The sequence below is a fragment of the Parambassis ranga genome, chromosome 9 (assembly GCF_900634625.1).
Source record: "Parambassis ranga chromosome 9, fParRan2.1, whole genome shotgun sequence".
Taxonomy (NCBI): Eukaryota; Metazoa; Chordata; class Actinopteri; family Ambassidae; genus Parambassis; species Parambassis ranga.
The window spans coordinates 5704229-5730070 of NC_041030.1; the positions used below are offsets into that span (position 1 = coordinate 5704229).

General features: G+C 42.9%; 1 protein-coding gene across 1 annotated transcript; it reads left to right on the forward strand.

The window, feature by feature from the left end:
- Positions 1-7307: 7307 nt before the first annotated feature.
- Positions 7308-24738, forward strand: crb2b (crumbs cell polarity complex component 2b). Its single transcript, XM_028413248.1, has 13 exons — positions 7308-7377; positions 11005-11700; positions 12713-12908; positions 14212-14351; positions 14683-14868; positions 14944-15057; positions 18280-19233; positions 19966-20507; positions 21157-21322; positions 22452-23313; positions 23753-23869; positions 24023-24149; positions 24255-24738. The coding sequence occupies exons 1-13, from the start codon at positions 7308-7310 to the stop codon at positions 24474-24476; spliced, it is 4392 nt and encodes a 1463-aa protein (XP_028269049.1). The 3' UTR covers positions 24477-24738.
- Positions 24739-25842: the final 1104 nt, after the last annotated feature.

Consider the following 25842-nt stretch of genomic DNA (forward strand, 5'->3'; position numbering starts at 1 on the left):
CTAGAAATCTCCTGCAGCTGTTTTGTCAGGCCCCTGGAGTTTGTCTGAGCCAGGGAGCTGGGGTTTGAATGCTGAAAACATGGAGGAAATGACCTCTGCTGAGTCAAGATGCCTTCTGGTGTTCACCTCCTACACCAGCATGGCCTCTACTTCACACTGGCTGGCCTATCAGTGGGCCCCTGCTCTCTTCCACCTCCTCTGCTGCTCAGCCACATCTTCAACTGTCACCTCAGATGGGAGCTGTATCCTGAGCAAACTTCAAGATATACTTTATTTATAGGAAAGCAGCTTGTAATAATGACATTTACATCTCTAAAGATGCAAAGACAGAGCCCAGAGAGTGGGCATAGCAGTTAAGCCTGAGTACAGCTGAAGAGGGCAGGCTGCCATGCAAGAAATTAAGTTGTCATCAGCAAGACAGACAGATAGATTGATAGATAGATAGATAGATAATTTCTTCTTATGTTATGTTGGATATTAAATACAAAGCCTTTTACTACTGCATCAAACTGCAGGGCCTTATAATACAGTAAAATAAACATGTCTGTCTGGCCCGTCTTCACTCCCCTGCTGTGAATTCCTGTTAGTAATGTCAGAGCTAAGCTGACAGACAGACGTGGTCTTAGAAGCTAAATGGAATGTAGTGTTTTGCTATTATATTTACCTTCCACATATTACTGCAGGAGGTTTGCTTTGATCTCCTGTAGCTTTGCCCAAATCCCTTTCATTACTTGAGCATTTGCAAAAAGGGGCATGCTTCAGACAAGTTTTGGGGGCAAGGAAAGGGTTAACTGGGGATGTTTTGGAAGGTCGTGGTACCCACTTGGGGGGGCCACTGCTGTCTTTCAGGCTTATTAGCTTCTCATCAAGATTAGAGGCAGAGGCCAGGACAACAGACTGAGGCCTGACAATCTCTTTAGTCCATACAGAGAAAATATCATTAGAGGAGAGGTCAGCTGTTTTTTACCAATCACACACATTCTCACGTGAAGCACGGAGAGTTAGCTACATCCAAATACTTTATTGTAAATTAGGTACATTGTACAGTTTGTTGCAGACACTGTTATCTTAATAAGAAGCCAGACGAGAACAAAGACCCCAACAGACAGGTAGAGAGGGAAAAGCCCCCGTTGGTGTGTAAATCACTTTATTGTGCTAATCAGGTATTAGAGACAGTCGGAGCAATTAGTGAAGTCACAACAGAGATTTGTTTCAGCGAGCCACTGTCAGGCATTTTCTCTCTGAACGGGAAACCTCGGGGAGGGATTTGATCATGTACAGAATTAAGTGGCAGGATTCCTCTCACTGGGACTCCCTCTATCCACAGTAAGTCTCTTACAGGAGAAGGCAGAGCACGCTGTTGTGGTTATCAGAGGCACCTATTGTGGACTCTGATGGTGACAAGTAGTTTACATTTAACCTGTAGATGGATGATATCGCCCATATCTCTTGTGTTTGCACAGTGCCCCCCTCCCCACAGGAGGCCTCCCTCTGAATGTTTCTCTTTTTTACCAGCGTTGTTATTGAGGGAAAGGTATTCTGGATCCTAAAGCCTGTCTGACCCTGGGGCCATTTTGTTGTGCCAGCTTTAGGTTCCACTTGAATACAAGAAGTATCAGGTTTATGAAAAAATCATAGATATTTGGCTAAGCTATTGGGGTGCGTGATTACTATTTTTCATATTTTGTAGGTGTGTTATTAAAGGGAAAACTTCATTTCCCTTTAAACTACGTTTAAGTTCATTGGTTGTCTGAGATGGACCAACAGTTCCTGCTGTTTAAATGCACTTTCTGTGTTTATAGTTGTTGGTTTCTGTGCTGCTAAAAACAATAAAATCAAGTGTTGAATAATATATAGCCACCACCACTTCTGGGATATTAGCGTCTATAGCCTCTGCATTGGTTGAATAATGTACTACACTCAGCATAGCAACTTAGACAAGAAACAAACTCAACGCAACACTTTATGACTGACACTGAAGTGCATTCTGTGCACAATGGTACACTGAAACACTTTTTTGAGGCTTAGTTGTTCGATCAAACCTCTTCAGATGCCTCTAAAGCAGCACATTTTTTAATACAGAGCTGGGCTGCCGTGGGCATGTGAACATGGATGTGAGTGATGGTGGATTGGTTGTTAAATGGAGTTTGAGCCTCCAGTAGCATTCTTTGTTGGCAGACTTTTTTTTTCTTTAAAAAAGGGGGAGAGTGAGGGGGTGAAGTTAGGGGTCACAAGGCAATTGGAGCTCTTTTGAGATGCTATTGTTGTAGAGGGTCAGACAGGAATGGATGTTAAAATGTGGAGGGGAGGGGAATGTGAGTGTGGGTGTGGGTGTGTAAGAAAGAGAGAAACACACACACACACAGAGTGTAGTGAGAAAGATGGGATGGAGTACCCACAGCAAATCTGTCCGGAACTTTATAAGGATGCTCGTAAATTATAAACAGCTCCTCCCTCCTCTGTTAAGGGGAAGCAGGGAAATGTTGCTGGGAAAAAGTGTATAAATGTCTGCATGAAAACTGCTGTTATTTGTCCAATTGAGGCCCCATGTACTTACATGCAATATATACATATATATATACTTAAAACTTATTCTAATTGTGGCCTAAGTGTTAACAGATTCACATCAGCGGGTGATGATTGGCTGTTTTAAACCTTTATTGCTATACAATAGCAGAATTAGCATTAGCCACCCATTAGCAGACAGCTGTTGTTTTTCTCACCGCTTGTAAAATACCACCAACAGTGTTTTCTCTTTGTAACCACGGTAACATGAACAGACAGAGGTACAAACACAACAAGAGTGCTGTGTGACCAGATCAGAGGCTGTTTATGCTATTGCACCATAATTTATAATCATCAGAAATAAGGTAGAAAATATGATTGTAAAAAAAAGCAGAACAAATATTGCAATAAATGAAGGTAAGTAAAAAAGTACAACAAACAACAAACAACAAAAATACACAAAAAAGAAAAAAAAATCAGTTTTTAGTGCTAGTATCACCCTACAGTGTAAATTTATTGCATCTAGCTGGAGATATGGACTCAGACCTGCACTCATGTATCAAAACAAGGATTTAAAAACTTATTTTTCAGGCATCTGAGGAAGCAAAATGCCTGATTCAGTCATAGGAGACTTCCTTTGGCCAGCTTCCAAACACAAACTCTGTGTAATGCTCCCTACAGTCAACGTGTAATGTACAGATGTCTGGAGACAGCATGCAAGCAGTTTAACTTTTCTGCTGGAGTAAAGATTGCTGCCCACTCTTAAGTCAATAAAGTGAAAACATTCGACTATACAAGGTTTTGTTATCAATGCATGAACTTCCATTATTACCAATGAGTCCTCCTCCTACACCACTCAAACAGTGTTTCAGGAGGTAAGAACAAGCCTGGCACAGACAGTCTCCCACTGTGAGCTGCATTTGTAAAAGGGCATCTCCGGGTAATGTCTGGATCTGATTCTACATCTCTGTAAACAGCTTTGGACTCATCGGTTGTGACACTCAACCAGTAGAGAAGCCACAACCAGCCAAGGTGCAGAGACAATTACAGGGCTGTGCATTTGTTAGTATTTGTGCCTTTTGGATGATAAGCTGTCACAAATTCAATATCGGAATTCATTAATGCACTGTATCATTTGATGTTGCCTAATAAAAAAATAAAACATTTAAATAAATAAGGAAGACTTTCTCACAGTATTTTAGTTTATCACCTCTATATCTACCAATGTGATATATATACAGAGGTGATCTGGCTTTTCCTTCATGCATGTGTGAATTCTTGCTTTTAAAATACAGTTTTAACTCCACATATGAGGTTGATGGTTAAAGTCATATCAATATTAGAAATAATGCCACATATGTAATTGTTGGCATAACTTGCTTTTTTTATTTTAAAAAGTCACATGTTGACTGAAGCTTTCCTTGAGATGTTTTTGTGGTTTAGTAAAATATTATGGTTTGGGTTAAATTACACCTAACATTCATTGTCATGGTCGCCAGGGTTACTGGTTCTGCTCATATGCATCTCACATTTCTGAACCTTGTGAAACTGGTGGACCATTGGAACTATCACTCATTGTGTATACATGTGTTGTGACAGGTGAAAATTTCATTTTCAGTAAATGGCACCTGATGAAAACATGCGATGCTGTTAGTTGTCTCCTCATTTTCCTGTGTTTCATCAAGAGTCTTCTCTGTGATGTTGAGAATTCTTCCTGTTGTAGTACCTGTTAGATCCTCGGCATTACCATACAGTGCAGGTGTGAAGGAGGGGGGGGGTGTCAGCATCCTGTTGTCATTTTCTAGGCGTGAAGCTTATAATTGCTTGTGACTGCATTGTGTATTGTAAGCATGTTTGTTTACCCACAGACAAGTGCAGCAGATCGCTCAAACTGCTGCTCCGTATGGTGGCAGAGGGTTGTAAGCTGCGAGTACTGACACACAGGGACAGATTGTCGTGTTGCCTGGTAATCTGGACGGTATTTGTTTATAGACATGATAACCCCCCCTGTCATGGTTTTGTCTGTGCCAGGGATAAAACTGGATTTATCCGTCCAACTGCTATTACTGGAATAGTTGTGTGGGGTTGACTACTTTTTCCTCGTGGTGTATGAGTTATTACATTATCCAAATACTGATGTTTATGCGCAAAACCAAAAGCTCACTTCACACTGGTTCTTTTGATGAAAATTAAATTTGAAGTTTAGCATCACACATATAATAAGAAAAGGGCCGGATTTTGGTGTCACTCAAGCGGACTTCTGCAGACGTCATGACAGTCAGTAGAAGGTCAGATTTTTATTTCTAATTTTAACCCATAATTTTATATCTAAACCTGATAAAATAGAGGAAAAACAGGATAAAAAAGTCATACATGACTCTATACAACATCTTTACCGAAATCACCAGCATCGCCTAATTTTTGGTTACTAGTCAAAAACATATAGAAACAAAAAGACAACTTAAGACAACATTTTTGTTAACCATGGCTCAGGCAGAAGGTGATAGCTGTAACGTTTGTGGTTCAGTTCTGCTGCCCAGCCTCCTTGGGAATGATGCTTAACTTGGAGTTGCTCCTTACGGCTGCACTGATGGCTTGTGTGTGTAAATGTTGAGTTGTATAAATCCTGACCATTTTACTTTTTCGAGCTTCTGGATCATCATCTTCATTTCCCAGTGCCAGGGGGCTGGTGCTTATTCAAGCATATCCTGCTCTGCTGCCTTTCACACATTCATCAGTTCATTCATCAGTTCTCCTCTTTCATCCTGTTTCTGTGCCTTTCGCACAGTGGTTATATAATAACCATAAAAGGGTTAGGTGATTATTATTCATTAACAGTTCGTTAATCGCACTTGACACAGGTTCTCCCTTGTCGTCAGCGCCACCTGTCAGTCACGCGACTTTGCTGCTTCTCTAATAAATCAGAGCTGTGGGAAGTCTGATTCATACTCCTTCTCGTCTGTTTATAGTCCAAACATGTGCACTGATGGATGCATGTCACAATCTAAAATAAGAAAAAAAAACTCCCTTAGACTGTCAGCATCCCGGGACCTGCTCTATGTGTGGCCAACCTGCTGTCTGTTCCTCTATTGTGTGCAGCATTGAAAAAAAGCAGCCACTGAGGAATGTGGAGCTGCTGTGACTCACTACTTTACACATTTGCATGCTGCTGGAGTGAGGAAGGCCCTGTCTCCTTAACGCCTCGCCTCCTTCCTTTTCTCGCTCCCTTCCCCCCCTCGCCAAGTGTTTAATTAAAACTTTTTTTTGTTGGAGTAAACGCAGCAGGTTGGAGTTAAGCCTGATGCTGGGCTCAAGGCCTGGGGTTACAGAGGGGGGGTAGCGTGCGTGTGTGTGGGAGTGAGTAGAGGGGGGTGAGGAAGGCATTCGTCTAGCTGACACAGAGGCCTCCGCCAACCAGATAGGTGCTGGATAAGCTCCCTCCACCTCTGCTCTCCAAGGTGGGGGTGGGTGTTGAAGGGAGTGGGGACCAGAAATCCATTGATCCAGGACACTCATAATAATCCTGGACTGGACTCCAGACTGGAGGACAGCCAAACGTCTGAGACAGGAAGAAATCACACAACTGCTGTTCCTCGAGTGGCCACTTAGAGGGTGGATCTATGAGATCATCAATCCCCACACTCCCATGTTAAACTCTTCAACAAAAAGTAGAATGTGTGTGTGTGTGTATTAGCTAAAAATTAAAATTTAAACATATTAGGAAGCAGGTGTACATTTAACTCAATTCACTCCTCACTCACTCACAGAGGACTAGCTCTGTGTATAATTAAGGTCATAAATAGTAAGTGAAGATCACTTTCTGTCCTGGTGTGACTGCTTTGAGTGACAGACAGGTGCTACGTTTGTGAACTTCCTGCCCACTCACCTCAGCTGTGCTCGCGTTCCACCATGTCAGTCACCACGGAAACAGAGGTTCGACCATCGTTTTTTTACAGTCTATTGGTAGAACAGTCACAAAAAACTGAATGAATGATCAATTTGGCTTGGTTTGATCAATTGATGTTTTAACATATTTATGTGATATTTTATAACTTGTTGTTTTTGGCTCATTTTGTCTTCAGAATCTACCAAAACGTAACCAAACAGAGGCAGATGTTTCTGACCTCAGAAAGTTGTACTGCTTTCTGAAAGCAGACAATCAGAAATGTTCCAAAGACATGCAAATTTTGGGCTGAATGGCACAAATAAAATGGAGGGAACACAGTTCATTGCACAGCAAAATACAAAATGTTTATAAAAAAGTACAAACCCAAAGAACACAACACATTTTACTAATACAAAAGTGCTGTCTCTGTGAGAGGCTGTTCTTTTTAGACTTTTAAAAGAATTTTAGGGCATCTATTAATTCCTTTTTTTTAGTTATCCTTAAAATGTCCCCGTCTCAATGTGAAAACAATATTGTTATGATTGGAGTAAGTGCACTAAGAAAATATCCTGATAAAATATAACAGCAGGGTGAAGAGTAAGTGCAGTTCATTGAACATGTGATTCCAATCCATGACTCCATCCCATGTTTTCCTCCCCTCACTCTCTGCTGGGGTGATTACTCTCTGCTTTACTCCATCCCAGCCTGGTCCCCTGAGAGAGTCTCTCTCACACACACACACAAACTCCAAAACACACACTCATACTCAGAGTCCCAGTGGTCCGGCATGGAGGTGCTGATGCTCGCTCTCAGTAGCTAAGTTGGAGAAGCGTGGATGGAGCGCCGCAGAGCGCTGGATGGAGAACCTGTGGACTGACAGCATCGTTCTGCACTGAGCTCATCAGCCTGCTTTACCATGGAGTTTGGACGAGTTTGGTCCAGATATCAGAGGACGGTGCTGATCACTATGATGATGTTCAAATTTGGTAAGTTGTGTATCATGTAATATGTACAGACTCTGTTAGGCCTTAGAGCAAAGCAGGAACTTTTACAGTACAGTTATGAAGTTTCATTCATAAGTGAAGTTCCAAACTTTGCCCTTTGTGTGTGTCCATGATTGTTTACATGTACACATGCGTTACCATGTAATGATATGTGTGTTTACTATTGCACCACATGGCTGAAATAACACGTTTAGTACTCAAAAGATCAGCATGCTAAACATGCTAAAATATTACAAACATTTTTATCTTGTATTTCAAAATGTTCTGTTCAAATGTCCAAGTGGAGGTTAGGCATACTCATTTGTTTGTACATTGTATTGTAATAATGGCACCAATTCATGCAGCCATGAAACCTCTATGAACTTCTATGTTCAGATGTTGTCTGAATGTGCCATCCTGGGGTGTGCTGGTTGTGTAGGTGCGTAGGGGTTTTTTAGCTGGTCTACCCCCGGACCTTACGAAACCCTGTTGACCCATTTTTCCCGCGACCTTCATTTGTGCAAGGCGTCTGAAGCTCGTTTGAACGGTGGCACAGCGGTGGCAGGGATTGGCTGGCGGGCTGGCATTGTTAAAGTTCACCATGGTAACGAGCTGAGCGTCCGGCTGCACTGCTGCACAGCCTTTTTTTTTGTTGTCTCAGCTTTGAATGGAAGGGGGTGATGGGTATTAAGGAGCAGGCAAGAGACCTGGCACGCTGCTCTTAAGTTTAAAAGAATAAAGACAGCTGAGGAAAAGCATGAGAGGAAGGGTTTGGGTGGTGAGGATGAAGACGATGTGAGAGGGGGTGCAGTAAATAAAGAGAGCACAGTAAATAAAGAAAGATTCAAGGGAAAGACTCACAAATCAAACCTTAAGAACAACAGCAGGCCTGTTAAGTGCTGTCATCTCCAGATGATACACACAGAGGACACAGGTGCATTTGTCAGTACAGTTTCTGTTGTTAGTCTAAAGCTGTGACTAATTCAAAGAGAATTTGTCCTCATGTGAGTAATAAAGTTGGCATGAAAGTCCAAAAATGAAAGTATTCATAAGTTAAAGCACGAAAAAAGGCTGAGGGGAGCCAGCAGACTAACCGATTGCCTCATATGTTTAAATTCTTCAAAACTTTCTCAGAATAAACAAAGCACACATTTTGCCCCCAAACGAGACAGAAGCATTGTGTTTTAAGTGACGTACCCTTTGCAGCGGCTCACACAGGAGACAAAGGGATGTACATCTCAGACTCGGTGTGTAACTGTGACTGACTCAGAGGGGATTTGTGCATTTTTTTGTGTATAAAGCAAAGCAACCACCTGCTGTGGAGCCTTCTGAGCACAAAGCCGCTCCCAGGCGGAGCTGCCGGTCTCTTGTGGTGATTGAATAAAATTCCTCTCAGCTCAACTTGTGCGTTAGCCAGGGGCTTCCCTTTCTCTGTGATTCACTGCTTCCTCTGCCCTGCGGCATGACTCTCTGTTGACTCTGTGTTGCTGTTGCTGTGACTCAGGGTAAACACAACCTCCCAATGTCTGTCCCCACTGTTACACCTGCTTTTAAAAACATTATTCATTATTCAAAGTGAATAACAATAATCCCATGTGTGTTCTGTTAACCTCCTCTCAATACCGATGCTGTATTTGATTTTTTTATTTTTTTAGTGTCATAATTTCCACTAACATCTGCATACCTCAGTCTCACGAGACATCTACTCTTAGGATGTTTCTCTACATCTGGCTATTCTTACCCATAATCCTGAAAGATAAATACATCAAATGACTGAGCTGCTAATTAAGGACATGAAGACAATTTATTTAAATTATGGGGGCTAAAATGACTAAACTCGTCATTGACAGCCATTGATATTCATTAGCTACTGGCAGTGTTTACATTTGCAGCACATTGTCTTTATTAGCAATATATTGAGCTCTCTCTGCCACTTCACATAAGTTTGAATTGTTCTTTATTGGGCTTTTTGCTAAGCTTTGATAAAGCTTGTTAAAAGGCATGTAATAGTTGCAGGTTTTTTATTCAAAGAGGGATGAAATGAGAGCATTACATGTGTGAATCAACTCCCTGCCTCCCATCAGAGGGAGTATATCTGTGTTACAGCTCTCTCTCTCTGAAGGTCTCTGGAGAGCGTCAGCAGTTGTATTCTGACATCTTTCTACCTGCTAAAAGCCAGCGGCTCTGCTCAGCGTTATTGTTGGGCTGAAGTGCTGGTACCAGTCAGTGCCAGGGATCAACCCTGTCTGGTTGTAATCTATGAAGTGCTGCGTGATAGGGGCCTGCGGTTGGAGGGGGTGATGCACTGTGTGTTGGAGGAGCTCTTATCATCTCCTTGGAATGTGTGAGGGGTTGATTTAGTTTGGATGAAGTGCTGAAGAGTGAGGAGACCCCAGCTGTCCCTCCTCTTTAGGGTTACAGGCCAAGAGAGGAGCCAACGGTGAGGGGGCTGAGGGGGATTGAGGGATTTATAACAAGATGATTCAAGACAGAGGAAATCAGTGGAAAAGATATCACAGCATGAGTTAAGATAAGAAGGAAACACTCACTTTACCATACAACAACCTGTTGAATGGTGAGGATGACTATATAGTTGATCTCAAATCTCAGCAAAAAGTAGGTCAGAGGTAATCAGCTGGTATGTAGATATGGTTTTGAGTTACTTGTACTGTAGTTTTAAATATTCTACTTATACTTTTATCTCCCTAAATAACTACAATAAAAACTCACAAAGTGGATTTTCTGCTATAAAATATAAATCAAGTAATAAGCGATATAAATAAACTTGTATCAGCAGAACAGCACCTCACAGGTATAGAGAGCAGGAAGACGGTGGGGAAGAGAGGTGAGATGTGAGGAGGAAGGATCAGCGTTTGAGCAGATAAAGGAAGTGATAGCAGACACATGCGAGGGGAACTGAGGGCGTTAAAGTGGAAGGGTGGAGAAAAGATGCCTGTAGGTGTTACAGGGTAGATGAGCACACATTGTTACTGGGATGCTGTTGGGGCACGATGTGTGCTGTTTTATTTCATGCATTTCTCAGTGTGTGGGAGCCTGTTGTGAAAATCAAACACTTTGTTAGAAGTCACAGGAGAGGGAGGTGTCAGAATGTGCCTTCTAAAGACACATGCATTAAAGAGAAGTACTGCCTCTGTGCATACACATTTTTTTTCAATGGCTAAAATGTCAGTGCTACTCTGTACACACTGTAGAGAGGGAAACTTTCATTGACACACACCGACAGCTGCTAGCTCAGGCATGTAATAAGTTTACTTTTAAGACCATCTGCTGTAACCTTAAATCCAGGGGAAAGAGGGGCTTCCAACTCTTCTTCACCAGATTGTTTTCTAAGCACCTCTAAAGGTCAGGTAGCCCACCGTATAAGCCCGAGGGTAATGCAGCTAAGGCTTATGGTTGAAGTGTAGTGTTAAACAACAGGTGTTCATTTCACTTAGCTATTCACAGTTGTGTTGTGTATCATCATATTATTATATTCAGGCTGTGCTTGATTGACAGCATGTGAGGGAGGTTTGAGTTTTGACTGATGTCACTGGTCCTGTGGATTTTCATTGGTCACTCGTTTCATCAGCATTGATCATTTTTAATGATAATCTTTTTCGTCTTTCGCAGGTTTCCTGTGTACAGCAGCTGCAGACAAGTGTTTATCATCCCCCTGCAACAATGGCGCTACCTGTTTTGAACACATGGGTGATTATGTGTGCCTGTGCCCCAAAGGACCCGTGTGGTTCATGGGTAAAAACTGTGATGAGCTGTACGATGCCTGCATCACGGCGCCTTGTACCAACTGCACCAGCAAGCTTGGTACATACGAGTTCACCTGCCACTGCCCAGATGGCTACACAGGGTTCAACTGCACCCAGGATGTGGATGAATGTGAGAGTAACCCCTGCCATGGAGTCAAGTCCTACTGTGTCAATGGAGTCAATGGTTTTTCCTGCCACTGTCCCATTGGACGTGGAGGGGAGGACTGTCAAGATAATGTCACCTCCTGTTTGACAGAAACGTGCCAGAACGGTGGTACCTGTATAGACATACAAGACCTAGGGCACCAGTGCCTGTGTGCTGCTGGGTACGAAGGGACGAACTGTGAGGAAAACATCGACGAGTGCCAATCTGAGCCCTGCCAGAATGGAGCCATCTGCAAAGATGGGGTCAGTTCCTACCAGTGCTTCTGTGTGCCTGGATTTCAAGGCTACCACTGTGACTTGGACATCAATGAGTGTGCCTCCCGACCTTGTCAAAACAATGGCACGTGCCTGGATGAGGTGGATCACTACAGGTGTGAGTGCGCTCCAGGCTTTAAAGGTAAAATGCTGTGTGAAGTAGGTCAGGTTTAAAACAGGGCTTTCAAAGGTAAATACTGATGTCATTAGACCAGGAACTCATAGCTCACAACTCAAGTATGAGGAGTCCATGACCATCTGGTACTACAAAGGCCATGGGCTAATTGTATTGCAATTACATTATGGTAATTGGATTGATTTAACCTGGGTTTAAAAACCTTTTGTGACAATCAAGCCCTGACATGAAGTGTTATGTGTATACATTCAGCACCAATGCCAGTGTATAGAATAATTACACAAGGTTATGCATGGAAGCCGAAGCAGACAGTATGTCTCTTTATATTTACTACTATGTGATCTTTATTGTGTTATAATGGTTAATCAGCATCACCTGTATGAAGCCTAAGGTGCCAAAAGGCCACCACAAGGTCAATGATAGAACAAAGGAGGAATGGTGATAGGTTTGATTGTTATTTAGGTGCAGCTACAACTTTGTGCTTAATTATTAAGTAAATTATTGTTTGTTAATTATTGTATGAGACACTTGCAGACCCAGACCATTCTTCTATAAGTGAAGCAGTGAGTATAGGAAAAAAGTCTTGGTCTCATTTCTAAAGGTCAACATAAATCTAAGTTGTGATTTATGAAATTTATCAAAGTGAGTCTCATTTTAAAATGCAGGATTTACTTATTTTCAATAATATTATTTAGTAGCTATATAAAGTTAGATATAATTTTCAGACACAGCTTTTAGTGAATTGGGCCATGATGGTTTGTCTGTGACAAAATTCTATGACTATAAATATGTTAGTTTTCAGATGTACTCTATGTACGACAGTCTCTTCATGAAAAGAAGCTACTCCATTTAAGTACCTGTAGTATTAGCCTGTGTTACTGTTGTCTGTCTGCTGCTGAGCTCCTGGCAGCAGAGCTGTTGTTGCTTTGCTTTGCTACAGTGCAGCGTGCTAAGATAATTAGGCGTGTTACCAATCTCGTGCCTTGGCACGCTGCCACTGCCGCTCTGTCCCCTGCAGGGATTAACTGTGAGGTGGAGATCGATGAGTGTGAGGTCCTTCCATGTCAGAACGGCGCCACCTGCCGAGACCACATCGCCATGTACTCTTGTGAGTGCATGGCCGGATTCCAGGGCCGAGACTGCGAGGTCAACATTGATGAATGTGCCAGCATGCCCTGCCTGAATGAGGGCAAGTGCATAGATGGGGTCAACAGGTAGGTCACACATACACACAGCGAACACTTCCATCTACACATTACGTACTTGATAGTACGTGTGGTGTGCAAAAGTAAACTTTCCTAACTTGCACTGGGCAGCATATAGTTATAATTAGTGTGCAGTATGAATAATAGACAGAGCTGTGCTGAGGTTTGGTCCTATTATATCTAATGGTATATCATAGTGTACCTGTGTCTACTTCATGCCATCCAGCAGTGTGGATGTCAAGTAAAGATGACCATGGATAAGAATTAATCCACTTACTGTCAGACACAGTGATGAGTCACTAGACAGCGGGGGGTGCTCTGAATACCTGGTACAGGATGTGATCTTTTATATGGCACGACTGGTGAGAAAGGGTTCAGTAAAAAGAGTAGCACAGTAGTAAGAGCAGCTGTAAGAGCCTCATTAATGAATTTACCACTGTTTGCTGTGTGTATACACTCAGTGTACCTATCTCACTTTGAAAATACACATATGGATCCTGCACCCCAACGATGCTGCATGGTTGTATTAAACTAAGAAGGGAGATAAAGTTGGAGGCAGATAAACTTCAGCTATTGTTTATTTCAACTGTTAGGAAGATAAGACAAAGCTGATTTCATCAGCTATATCGGGTTAGCAAGTCATAACTCTATGCAGCCAACAAGAGCTGTTTACCATTTGTGTGTCAGACACACTGATGAACAAAAAGCTGGACAGTCCGCCGTATGAGCCTGGTCCAGTTTAAGGTTTCTTCCAGTTAAAAGAGAGGCTCTGAGACAGTTTTGATTGACACTATATAAATAAAATAGAAATGAAATTGTTGGAGTTAGCGTTAGTTTTGTTATTGCAGCTTCACAATGGAATGTGATACAATGAAGTGGTGAGGAAGAGCTCTGCTTGATGGGCTGATTATGAGTAGGTGTGTGCAATCAGCCAGTGTAGAGGAGTGGAGAGAGGGAGGGAGAGAGAGAGAGGGGAAAAAGTAGTACACTAGGACCCCTTATAATGTACAGTCATCAGGGTCCCTCTCTCTGCAGTGTAACTTTGCTTATACTCATACTGAATATCACCCTAATTAGTCTGGTGTGGGAAAGTAGTGTAATGATATAATGCTAGAAAAGTTCAGGTGTATGTTGTTGTCTGCCTGATATCACTCAGCAAAAGTGAAACTGCTTTGCATCATTTAATTGTTGGCTTAATTTTTGTTCTTTTTCATCCACTGAAAATATGAGAAAATGTTTTCATTCATTTTTCACAGGATGAAATATCTTGTTGACACACTTGCTAATGTTTGCGTCTTTGTGTCTTTCTTAGCTATGAGTGTGACTGTGAGGGGACCGGCTTTGTGGGTGACCACTGTGAAGAGGATATTCCTGAATGTGCCTCTGACCCCTGCCAGCATGGAGCCACCTGTTTGGAGGGGATCAATCAGTACAAGTGCCTCTGCTGGCCAGGTACACTTCTGGTGAACAGTACACACACCAACAGCACCAGGCCCTGCTTCATCAATATAATGACAGCCACATGTGCAGTGAACACACACATCAAACCCAGCAAAGCAGTTCAATAATCTGATATCAGAGTTTTTAAATGACATGGATTTATAAATCAGCTGAAATTTTCCATTGGCTTTGGCTTTTGAATCAGAAATCTATCTGGGCCTGCGTGTTCTTACAGCTTACAATTAGACTAGGCCCACAAATATTCAAATATTATTATAAAACATGCAGAAAAACCCAACACTATGCTTTAAACATGTGGTTTTGCACCTTTGTGTGTGTGTAGGTTATGAGGGAGAGAACTGCCAGGTGGATATTGATGAGTGTGAGCTCAAGCCCTGTGAAAATGGTGGCGAGTGTTTCCAGCGCTCAGATGTCCAGAACTATAAAACGCTTCCTGAACTCAGCACAGCCAATTTCAGCTACCAAGGGGCAGCTGGCTTCATCTGCCGCTGCCTGCCAGGATTCTCAGGTAAGCCAGATTCACAGCAAAAACTACAGAACATGCCTGCATGTCAGGGATCTGAATCTCGTGTTCCTCTTGCAGGAGACAACTGCTCTGTCAACGTGGATGAGTGCGAGTCTGCTCCGTGTCAGCATGGAGGAAGCTGTCAGGATCTGGTCAACTCTTATCAATGTGTCTGCCCAGACGGGTTCACAGGTACAGAAAGCTCTAATCTGCTCTGCTGATCTTATCTCCTAACAAAGCATCAATTCTGAGCTCCTCTTCCTAAAGAGACACTGCAGCTGCTGAGCGTAACTTCAACTTTACACATTCAGACAAGTGCTTTCTCACACTGTTAAAGGGCAACAGAGAAAAGTGAGTGATGCAGAGATAGTCAAGTCTGCCCTTTTCCTCCGAGTTGTTGGTTTTGCAGTCAAAATATGCAGAACAGGAACAGAGAGGGTCACTAAAATCACAGGTGGTGTGAAGTTTTTATTAGAAAAATGGCTGTAGTAGTTGAAATTAACGACTAGTGTTTACATAGTACCCTACATGAAACATTGTGCTAGTCAGGATGTCGCCATGGCAGCCAGGAAAATTAAAATCCATCCTGGTTGTTTCTTTCATAATAGGATACAGTTTCGCCCTTTGCTTCTGCAAACCACTGAAGGTGCATTTAATGTGAGGTTCCAGCAAAATTTAAAATGAAGTGAACGTTCAACGTGCCAAATGTATTCTCTCATTCTCTTGAGGCATTCTCAAATTATTGCTTCATTGTTAACAGGAAGATATAATGCCTCTGCCCATGTCTGCCCCCATGCAAGGGCATAATAAAATGGTGTTAAAAGACTAAGTGGCCTTTTGAAACATGGGATGATTGCTCATATTTTTTTTTAAAAAAAGAATTATACTACTTTGGTTTTGGCTATTTGTTTTAGATTGAGAACACTCAACACATTTATGGGTTATTTTGCAGTCTTTTTTCATCAAAAAAAAACAACTACAGCGCAAGAACACTTGCAATATATGGATGTTCCCTTTACCTGTCATTATGTTTGCATTGGTCTCACACTGTGGAGATCCTTGTTTATGTGACCATGAAGATCTGAAGTGAGATAAACATTTTATTGTTGACATCCTTTATGCCAGTTTTCGGAGCCACTTTGGCCAAACAATAAAGTGTTAATCATCCTGCTGATGATCATTGTTCATGGCCAGCCAAGGTATTAATTCCTCATTAAAGGGAATTTGTCATTGCATCGCTCAAACCATGAGGAACTGTACCAAAACCTGACCTTGAAACACAAAAGTCTTTGACATAGAAGTGGGGAATTCAGCCAAAAGCTCCAATCAGCAGAATGAGCAGCTAATTTGCTAACAGTATTATAACTATCAGATGTGGAGGCCACAACAGGGCAGAGGACAGGAGGGGATAAGAGGGCATATGGTATGGAGGAGCATAGCAGAAAACAACAAAGCCAATAACAGGTGCCATATGTCAGGCTTCCATCTTGAGCATTAAACGGGGGTCTCCTAAGAAATTTTAGGGGGAGGGAAGATTACAGCAAAGCTGCTTAGCAGCCTAATTAAAGCCCAGTAAAAAAAAAAAACAATACAGTTTGAACAAAACAAGGAGGGGTCTTTTCCAGTTGATCTGCACGCAACAGAAGGAAAATTCTATACCAGCCTTGTATGGCATGTGTCCATGAGGAGGTTGTGGACTTAACCTGCTAATAATCCAGTTAAGCTGAACCCCTATTGTGTCCCCTTTGTGCTATGATTGATATACTGACAGGTCTAGAGGTTGTCACCTCACATGCACTACAGTCACATGACCACAGGAGGGCATTAGATTGTTTAAGAATGCTACTATCAACACCTTGTGATATGTGTGTTCTCTGGCAGGATGTTAGGTCTCATAGTGTTGCTGTAGGATGGCTTTAGGATCAGCTAGATGCTCCCCTGAGTGATGGATACCAATGTGAACAGCAGTGGATGAATTGTGCATGAATGATTAAAAAATATCCCTATATAAAATTAGAGCTAATCAACAAGAACTACTTTAATATGTTTGAAAAAAGATGCAACAGTTTGACTTAATTGTGAGGTAATTTTTAATTTATGGTCCCACACACCTCACTTCCCAGCTAAAGATAGAAGATAGAAGCATATGAAACCACATAAAACTGACTATACTATACTGACGTATAATCAGAATAAATGAATGAATGAATGAAACAATAAATAACTTGATGATTAACATGTAAAAACTTCATGTAACAGTGCAGCCCTGCACAAGCCTGTCCAACTGAAGTCTTGAACCTGCAGCACCTCCTGCTGGTTTTTTCCAGCAGCTCCTGCTACTAGTGGGCATCCACAAACAAGCACATGGAGCAGGGAGGGGACTGCAGTACTGCATTCCTCTTGTCAAACACTGACAGGAGCCAGCTGGAAGCTGGAGGCTTACTGCTCTGCTATAGGGCTGAGCTGCAGACATGAGAGAAGCAAGGGGGTGGGAGGGAGGAGGGAGGAAGGAAGGGATGGAGGAGGGAGAAAGAGGGAGGAAAAGAAAAGGTGGGCAGGGCTGGCTTGTAATCACTCTGCCTGTCTGCCTGGTACAGAGTGGAGGAGTGGAGGCACTTCTTCTTTGTAAGGTAGAGAGAGGGAGGTAGAGAGGACCTGCTTGTGTCACTTCTGCCATCCAGCAGTGTGAGGAGTTTGTTGGCACTTGCCTCAGTGGATCATGGGGGGGAGAAGGTTGATGCTGCTGCTGCTGCTGCTGCTGAGCTGCTGCTGTGGGCCTTGGCGGCTGACAGGTACTGTGTGGTACAGCACTATTTTTTTAACCATCGAGGAAAGTTACATGATTGTGTATGAGGGTGGAGTCTTGGCACAAAGACAACGAACAGCTTTAGGGTTCCTTGGGTGTAGAGTATTTTAAAGGACTTTGTTAATGCAAGTTGACTGCTGCTGCCAGGGCTTAATGGTGAATGCGGTTTGATGAGGCCAGGGAGACAGGCTGTAATTACAGAATAGACTGTGTGGTACAAATTTGCCATATTTCACCGTCCAGTTGATGCAATCAGTGCGACAATCATCTGGTTTAATTATATTTATGAAGGCTGCAAATCCTGTAGACATCTAATTGTTCAAAAGCTATTTCCTTGAGTCATTTCCTTGTTTTCGAGATTGCTCTGTAAAATGTATTCCTTTCTGCAATCAAACCTCAATGTTCATCTGTATGTGTGCATGTTTATCCATTCCATCGTACCCTGGATCTAATGTGTTATTTTACAAATTGAAATTACACTTGCCAGGTTCTCATTACAGTCAAATTATTGGGCTAAAAATAATAATTCTTGGTTTTCCACATGGATCCAGAGTTTAAACACCAAAGAAAAGTTTGTTGTTGCACTAAACTTCAGTGTCCTCACCCAGGTGTGCACTGTGAGGTGGACATCAACGAGTGTGACAGCAATCCCTGCAAGAACGGCGCCACGTGCGAGGACGCTGCCAACTCCTATAGGTGTCACTGCCCCATGCCCGAGCCTGGCCTGGAGCCCTGGGGTGGACGAGACTGTGACGTCAGGCTGGTTGGCTGCCAGCAGCACGAGTGTCAGCACGGAGCAGACTGTCTCCCTGTCCTGACTGACGCCGACGAGCACAGCTACACCTGTCTCTGTCCATCTGGCTGGACCGGTGAACGCTGTAACACCTCCACCACTTTCTCCTTCAACTCAGAAGGCTACGTCTACATGTTGCTGCCTGTTTTCAAGAACAGGACAAAACGAGTGACCAATGATCACAATCACGGGCTCCACATGCAGCTTCGATTCAGGACAACTCTACCTGACATGGTGCTGTTCTACCGGGGCACCATGGAGCGCTTTGTGTCCCTGGAGCTTCTCAAGGGCCTTCTTTTTGCCAGGATGAAGTCAGGGAAGGTTCTTCAGGCCATTTACCACAGGCCAGTCAATGATGGAGAGTGGTACCAGGTCACTGTGAGTATGGATGAGAGGTTGGTTCTGACTGTTAGAGGAAATGGCTGTGAGGAAGGATGCCAGGTGATGAATGAAGGCCACAACCATCTGATATTCCTCCAGCCCAGCTTCTTCCAGCAACTGTATATTGGTGGGGCACCACAGGATTATTTGGCCCACTTGTCCAGTGGGAAAGGATTTATTGGCTGTATGGAGGACCTTCAAGTGGACCATAAACTGCTGCTGCCTCAAGACCTCACCAGAGAGGATAATAAGGGCTTGGAGCTAGGATGTATTAAAAAAGAGTGGTGCCAAGATGACCCATGCATGCAGCATGGACAGTGTGTGGACATGTGGGTTCGTGCTAGCTGTCTCTGTCACCGGCCCTTCTATGGAGAACACTGTGGAAAAGGTATGTGTAATAATGAACTGAAAGAATAAAATCTCTGTCTTAAGACTATTTTAGCTATACTAAAGGTAGGCATTCAAAAAAACAGTAATGAAATTTGGCTATTATTTTTTTTAGTGACAAAATGTTGTACTTACTGAACCCATTGTCTGGATAGGGCTGGATTTATCAAAGTCAGAACTCTGCCCTCACTTTGAGATACTATTATAGCTCTCAAAAACACAGACCGAAAAGTCTTGCTAAAGTTGTACAAAACAGATCAGTTCTTGTAAACGACAGTTGCCACTAAAACTGTGTAATCTAAGAGGCATGGTAGCAGACACATCCAGATCAACAAAGGGTTCTGACCATGACAATAGGTTTATGTAAAGGTATTAGTTATAGTGCTAAAAATGCTGACCAAGAGAGTGTTTTAATGTGTAGCTCTAAATCTAAAACACAATAACTTTATATTTGGTCAAGCTATGATAATTAAATAGCAATGAACAGCATGTAAAATGCAACTTGGGCTTGGTGTGCTAGATCATAATGACGAGTTTAATCAAGAAAAGTTAACATCATAAACTTAAACTGCTAAACTAGCATATCTTAGTATAGCAGTGTTATGTTGTGTCTCAGCAGTTGACTGGCTGTGTACATTTTTATTTGGTTTGTTTGTATGTTTTGTAGAAAGAATTGCTGAAACATAGTTAGGTTTAAACAGTGACAACTTTGTGCTTCCCATCCCTACTTTAGAGTACCCATCCTGGACTTTTGGTCATGAGAACACCAGCAGCTTCTCCACCTTCAACATCTCAGAAACCCATGGAGAGAACTTCACAGTGTCCTTTTTAATGCGCTCCCTCAAACACAATGGCCTGCTTCTACAGTTCCGTCGAGAAGGAAAGGCCTACCTGACCATCTATCTGAAGGAAGGTACTGTTGCCATCTACAGTCCTCACACCACACTGCTGTCAGAGGCCAAGATGGTCACGGACGGGGACGATCATTTAGTGACTGTGAAGGTCATCTACGGCCATGTGGTCTTTCCCAAAGCGGGGGATCATCGTGCCTTAGGGAATGTGAGTGTAGATGCAGGGGACGTGGTGTATGTTGGTGGTCTCCCTGAAGGCAAGAACATAAATGCCTGGGGTGGAAACTTCAAGGGCTGCCTTCAGGACATTCGCCTGGACCACAGACATCTGACCGCTAAGGATCATCCAGAGGGGTTGGAGGTCTACCAGGCAAGCACAGAGGAGAACGTGCTGCAAGGATGCCAAAGTGACAACACGTGCAAGGTAACAGTTGCCTGAGCAACATGTCTGTCGTGTTTCTGTGCAATATAGAAAAGGGTAGACTACTTGGGGGTCAGAATTGTTTTGAATCCCAACAAACCTAAAAGGACAGTACTCAATCAGATGGTCTGCAGTACTATACTTACAGTATTATTATTGATCTGTATATATTGATATGTTGCTGAACTGTGTCTGTTTTCCGAAAATTATGACAGGTTTACTCATAATAATCCAAAGACCATTTTGAGAATGGGATAACTTGTGGTCTGTGGTTTTTCTTGTGGATGATTAATGGAAAGAGACACTGTAGTTGAGTCTGGTACGAACAGTCCTCTCTGCGGCCACTACAGGATTATATAATTAAAAATTATGCATTGGTAATGCTGTAAATATAAAATATACACTTTTAAGGCAAGGTAAACACTGATATGTTTTGTGTACAGCTCTAACATTAAACCCATGCTAATTGAAGTACTGCCTGTTGGCTCGGCTACATTGCCTCAACCCTATTAACATTGATCTTGTTGGGAGTCCCTTTGATCTGTACCTTAGCGGTCAATCCTCTCTGCAGCTTTTACCTCTGTGGGCACATCAGGTGAGAGATTTTACAAGTGATCATCCAAACCATCCATCTGTGTTTGTTTGTGTGCAGGATGATCCCTGTTTCAATGGTGGACAGTGTCAGGTCACCTGGAATGACTTCAGGTGTGACTGCTCCATTAACTACTCGGGCCGGCTGTGTGAGACACGCTTGTGGTGCGTTGACAAGCCCTGTTTTGACGGAGTGCGCTGCATGGATCTGGAGGATGGTTATGAGTGTGAGTAAATCCCCTAACATGATTTATGACTGCTGGTTAGGACAACCCAAGTATTTCTGCTATGGTTATTAAAGGCATGGACAGGACAACCTGCCAAACTTAGACTCGCTGAGCTCAAGGAAAGCAGTGAGGGAAAGAACTCCATGACCTCAGGAGGAGCTGAGAGCAAAGACTGTTTACTTATTCCTTCTAAGAATTTATGTTTAGGCTTTTATATTTGAATGGTAGACTGGTCTGAATACTACAATACTCAAGAACTTTCTTGAGAGATACCAACAGGCCCCACAGCTTCTGACTTCTTGCGACCTTGATTAAAATTGCAGTATGTGTTTTAGTTTACACAACAAGAGTTATAGTCCACTGGCTGGACATGTCCTGCTGAATTACACCTTGGGATATGTAGTTAACTTCTTCATTATTATTTGCATGTACACAAGATTAATGTTGCAATCTGCAGAAAAAAAACTGTTAAATGTGTTTTAATGACAAGGGTTTGTAATTTTGCCAATTGCATGCAAGTATTACCGAAGAATCTTACAGTCTTTAATCATCGTACATTGTCTACTGCATTCTGTATTTCAGAACTTAAACTAAAGACAATACAATCCAAAAAGGAAAGGACAACTTCTTTCTGTGTTATACCACCCTATGCTGTGTATAGCCAGTTAAAACATTCTGTAGCACATCCATTCCTCAGATGTTATGCATACGTTTTGCATTCAGTGTAGCTGCTGTTAGAGAAGGGTTCATTCTGAGCTGGACAGTATGACCTTGTTGCAAAGTTGCTGATGGTATCAGAGAATTTTCACATTTTTTCACACATTTTCCACAAGGAGAATTCAAATGTAAAACTAGTGTAGCACCTGTTAATTGTGTATATATATAACTCTTGTAGAAAGCATTACAACAAACTCAAACTTATCTATTGTAGCAAATAACACTGTTAGGTAGATGGCAGAAAATCCTACTCCAAATGTGCTGTGAATATTCTGCTGATAGTGATCGATGCACTGGCAGAGTGCTGCCAAACGGAATGTCTTTGAACAACATCTGGTCAGGACGTACAGATTCAACAAATGAGCCCACCTCGAGCCAAAATAAAGACTCACATCATGCTCTTCTTCCACAGGTTTAACTGAAGCCATTTTTCAGGATAACTCTCTCCAGTATGTTGCAAACAGCTCCCTGCTGAGCCCTGTAACCAGCATCGGTTTGCACTTGCGGACACGGGATGAGAACGGGATCTTGCTGAGGGCTGAAAGCATGACGGAGGTCTTCTGCCTGGGCCTGCTTAACTCCAGTCTGTTGGTCAAACTGGACAGTGGGGCGAGTGGACAGCTGCTGGCCTTCACAAGTGACAGGACTATTTCTGATGGAGGGTGGCATAACATCCAGCTCACCATGGTTGACCCCTCACAGCCAGCTTCCCGCTGGCGCCTCACTATAGACGGGCAGAGAGCTGGTGGCAGCTTTGGAATTAGCGGTGATCTTAACTTCCTCAATGACACCAAAATCTGGTTGGCAGAAAAATACACTGGCTGTTTAGGGGAGATAAGAGTGGGTGGTGTCTACCTGCCACTCATAAACGTACCAGGTGCCCCTCAGGTTAGCCAGTTCTACAGACTGGGTGGGCACGAACCAATCATAGGATGCCAAGGTGCACCGATTTGTGATTCCCAGCCCTGTCTCAACGAAGGCGTGTGTCAGGACCAGTTTAATGAGTTTAACTGCAGCTGCAGCCCTGGATGGGAGGGGGAGCTGTGTGAGACGGAGATAAACGAGTGCTCTTCAGCTCCCTGTGTCTACGGTACATGCAAAGACCTCATGGCAGACTACGAGTGCAACTGCGAGCCTGGATATGAAGGAAAAAACTGTAAGGACGAGGTGGATAACTGCCTCGAGTTTAGCTGTGTGAACGGAGGAGTGTGCGTGGAATCTGCAGAAACCAACACATGTTCATGTCCTCCTGGATATATTGGCAAGCGTTGCCAGTGAGTACACACACTCCTGTTTCTTTCCTGTGTATCACATGGTTAGGGTGGACTGTCCTGGTATGAATTTAGCTGAAAACACATACTTTGTTTAATAGTTCTAGCCTTGTGTGAGGTTTCCAGGACATCCAACTACACATCCGAACATCCAACAGTGTAAAGGCACACAAATCAAAAATGTACATGTGTAGCACAGATCAGCTTACAGAGACCACCTAAAGCACCTAGAACAAGTAGTGAAAAAACAAAACACAGTTGCATGCGCCGTGCCACTGCTAGCGACTATGCTACTTAACGCTAGTCCAAAGTCCATGCTGACACATACTATTTATTTTGGGCAGAAAAGCAGGCGTTTAGATACTGAATGCACAATATAGTAGACATCAGAAGATATTATTTGCTACATGTTAGTCATATATTTTCTGTTTATGTCCAATAGGTGGCGGTTTCCTCCAGTGGCGTGCGATGCAACCAGAGAGTGTCTCAACGGAGGGGTTTGCATAGGAGGTGACACCGGAGGCAACTGCACCTGCAAACCTGGATACACTGGTTCCAGGTGAGAGCAGCACACTGCACATTTCCGCCCACACACCTGCTGCTGATCACAGAGAAAGTGTTTCTGAACCATGTCCAAGTGTAAAGGTCAGGAGTGTGTGAGCTGCTGCTCTGTCAGTCAGTGTTGTGCTAAAACCCTGCTGATGTGTTTCAGGTGCGAGACAGAAATAGACGAGTGTGATTCCGGCCCCTGTCTCAATGGCGCCACCTGTCTGGACAGACTTAACCACTTCCAGTGTGTGTGTGTGCCAGGCTTCAGCGGCACGCAGTGTGAGAGCAATGTAAGTGACACACAGATCAACAGGTTTTTGGGTTCTGCTGTAGAAGAGTATACACTAGTCTAGAATCTTTCATGAATTTTCTACAACTGTGCTGGTCTGTTGCAGAAAGAGGAGTATAAGGAACGTGTTCCCTGGCTGGCAGTGGCCATCCCTTTGACAACCCTTTGTGTGTTACTGGCCATCCTGGTGGTGTTTTTCCTCGTCATGACAGCAAGAAAGAAGCGTCAGTCAGAGGGCACGTATAGCCCTAGCTCGCAGGAGGTGGCTGGTGCCAGGCTGGAAATGGGCAGCGTCCTCAAAGTGCCCCCAGATGAGAGGCTGATCTGAGGCCTGCAGCCCCGCCTCGCAGATTTACATCCAAAGGATGTATATATATATATATATAGTAATAGCGGAGAAGACAAGATGCTTGGCTGTGTTGTCCTGCTTTGCCTTCTGTCACTATAAAGATGGAGGATAAATAAATAATGAATCCTCTGCATGTGAGTACTACTGAGGAGTATTCTAAAGTTGAGGGCAGTTTTCCTCTTGTTTGTCACATGTCTGCAGGTTCCCCCAGCCGCTCCTTTGGTGTAAATAAAAAAAAAGACTCCAGGACTCTCAAACTGAATGTGTGGACAGACATGACTGCAGTATTATACTGTCAACGTGAACTGTATGACTTAATAGACTCTGCCCATTACTGTGTAATTATGAGTGTTTTATCTTTTAATTGTGTTGTGTATAATGTGCTGCAAGTTGAAGTCACTGTATTTTCTGTTTTTGTAAAATTTTTGAAGGGAACAAACGGTATTTAATTATAGAAGTCGTGTTGCTGTGGTCTGAGGTGGTCACATCAGTATTTGTAGTCACAGGAAGGAAGATTATTATTATTCTTTTAAGGAATTTGTGTAACATAGGCTAGCCTAGCTTAGCATAAAGGTTGATGGAAAAGGAGTAAGAGGTGTGAAAAAATACAACTACCATTAATCACACAGCCTAATCCATAAAAGTAGGAATAAAAAATAAACCAGCATCTCCCTCTGTTTTAACTCGTGCTAGGCTAGGCTAACCACCTCCTAACTCCCTCACCTATCTGTTCATTATAGGATTTTTCACCGTGGTTCATGGCAGAATGGCATAGTGCTGAGACGACAGCATCAACATTGCAATGCTGCATTAATTTGATTGCGAGCAAGTCATGGATGGTTAAAATATTTCACGCATAGAGAAATACTGTAGAAGGGGTTGAATAAGGCCCAATGTTTCACAAACACTGATGAGACTACCTCTGACCATAAGGGTAACATAAAGATTTAGGACCTGAGAAAAAAACTTAGGGTTAGCTCTTTTTCATGATCTGATGCCACTCTACTCATATCTGTACTCCAGGAAGTCCAACTTGCCTTCCACTCACCAGTGCTGCTAACTTTACAGAACCACTAAACCAGGATGCTTAACAGTTCATGTATGGTGCTGATCTGATATAGATTCTGTCAGAGGCTCGACACTGGTCAATACTGAATGTAGTATTATTAAATGTCATTTTAAAGGGGTAGCCTAGCAGCATTTTGATCTGGTTCACAGAGCTGTCTGTAGGGTTGGTACCAATGACTCAGATGCAACTATCTGAATTGCTGACACAGATTAGATACAGGAGGTGACCAAAAGTATGTGGTCAGCCTACGTGTTTGGGGTTAAAGAAATGGACCAA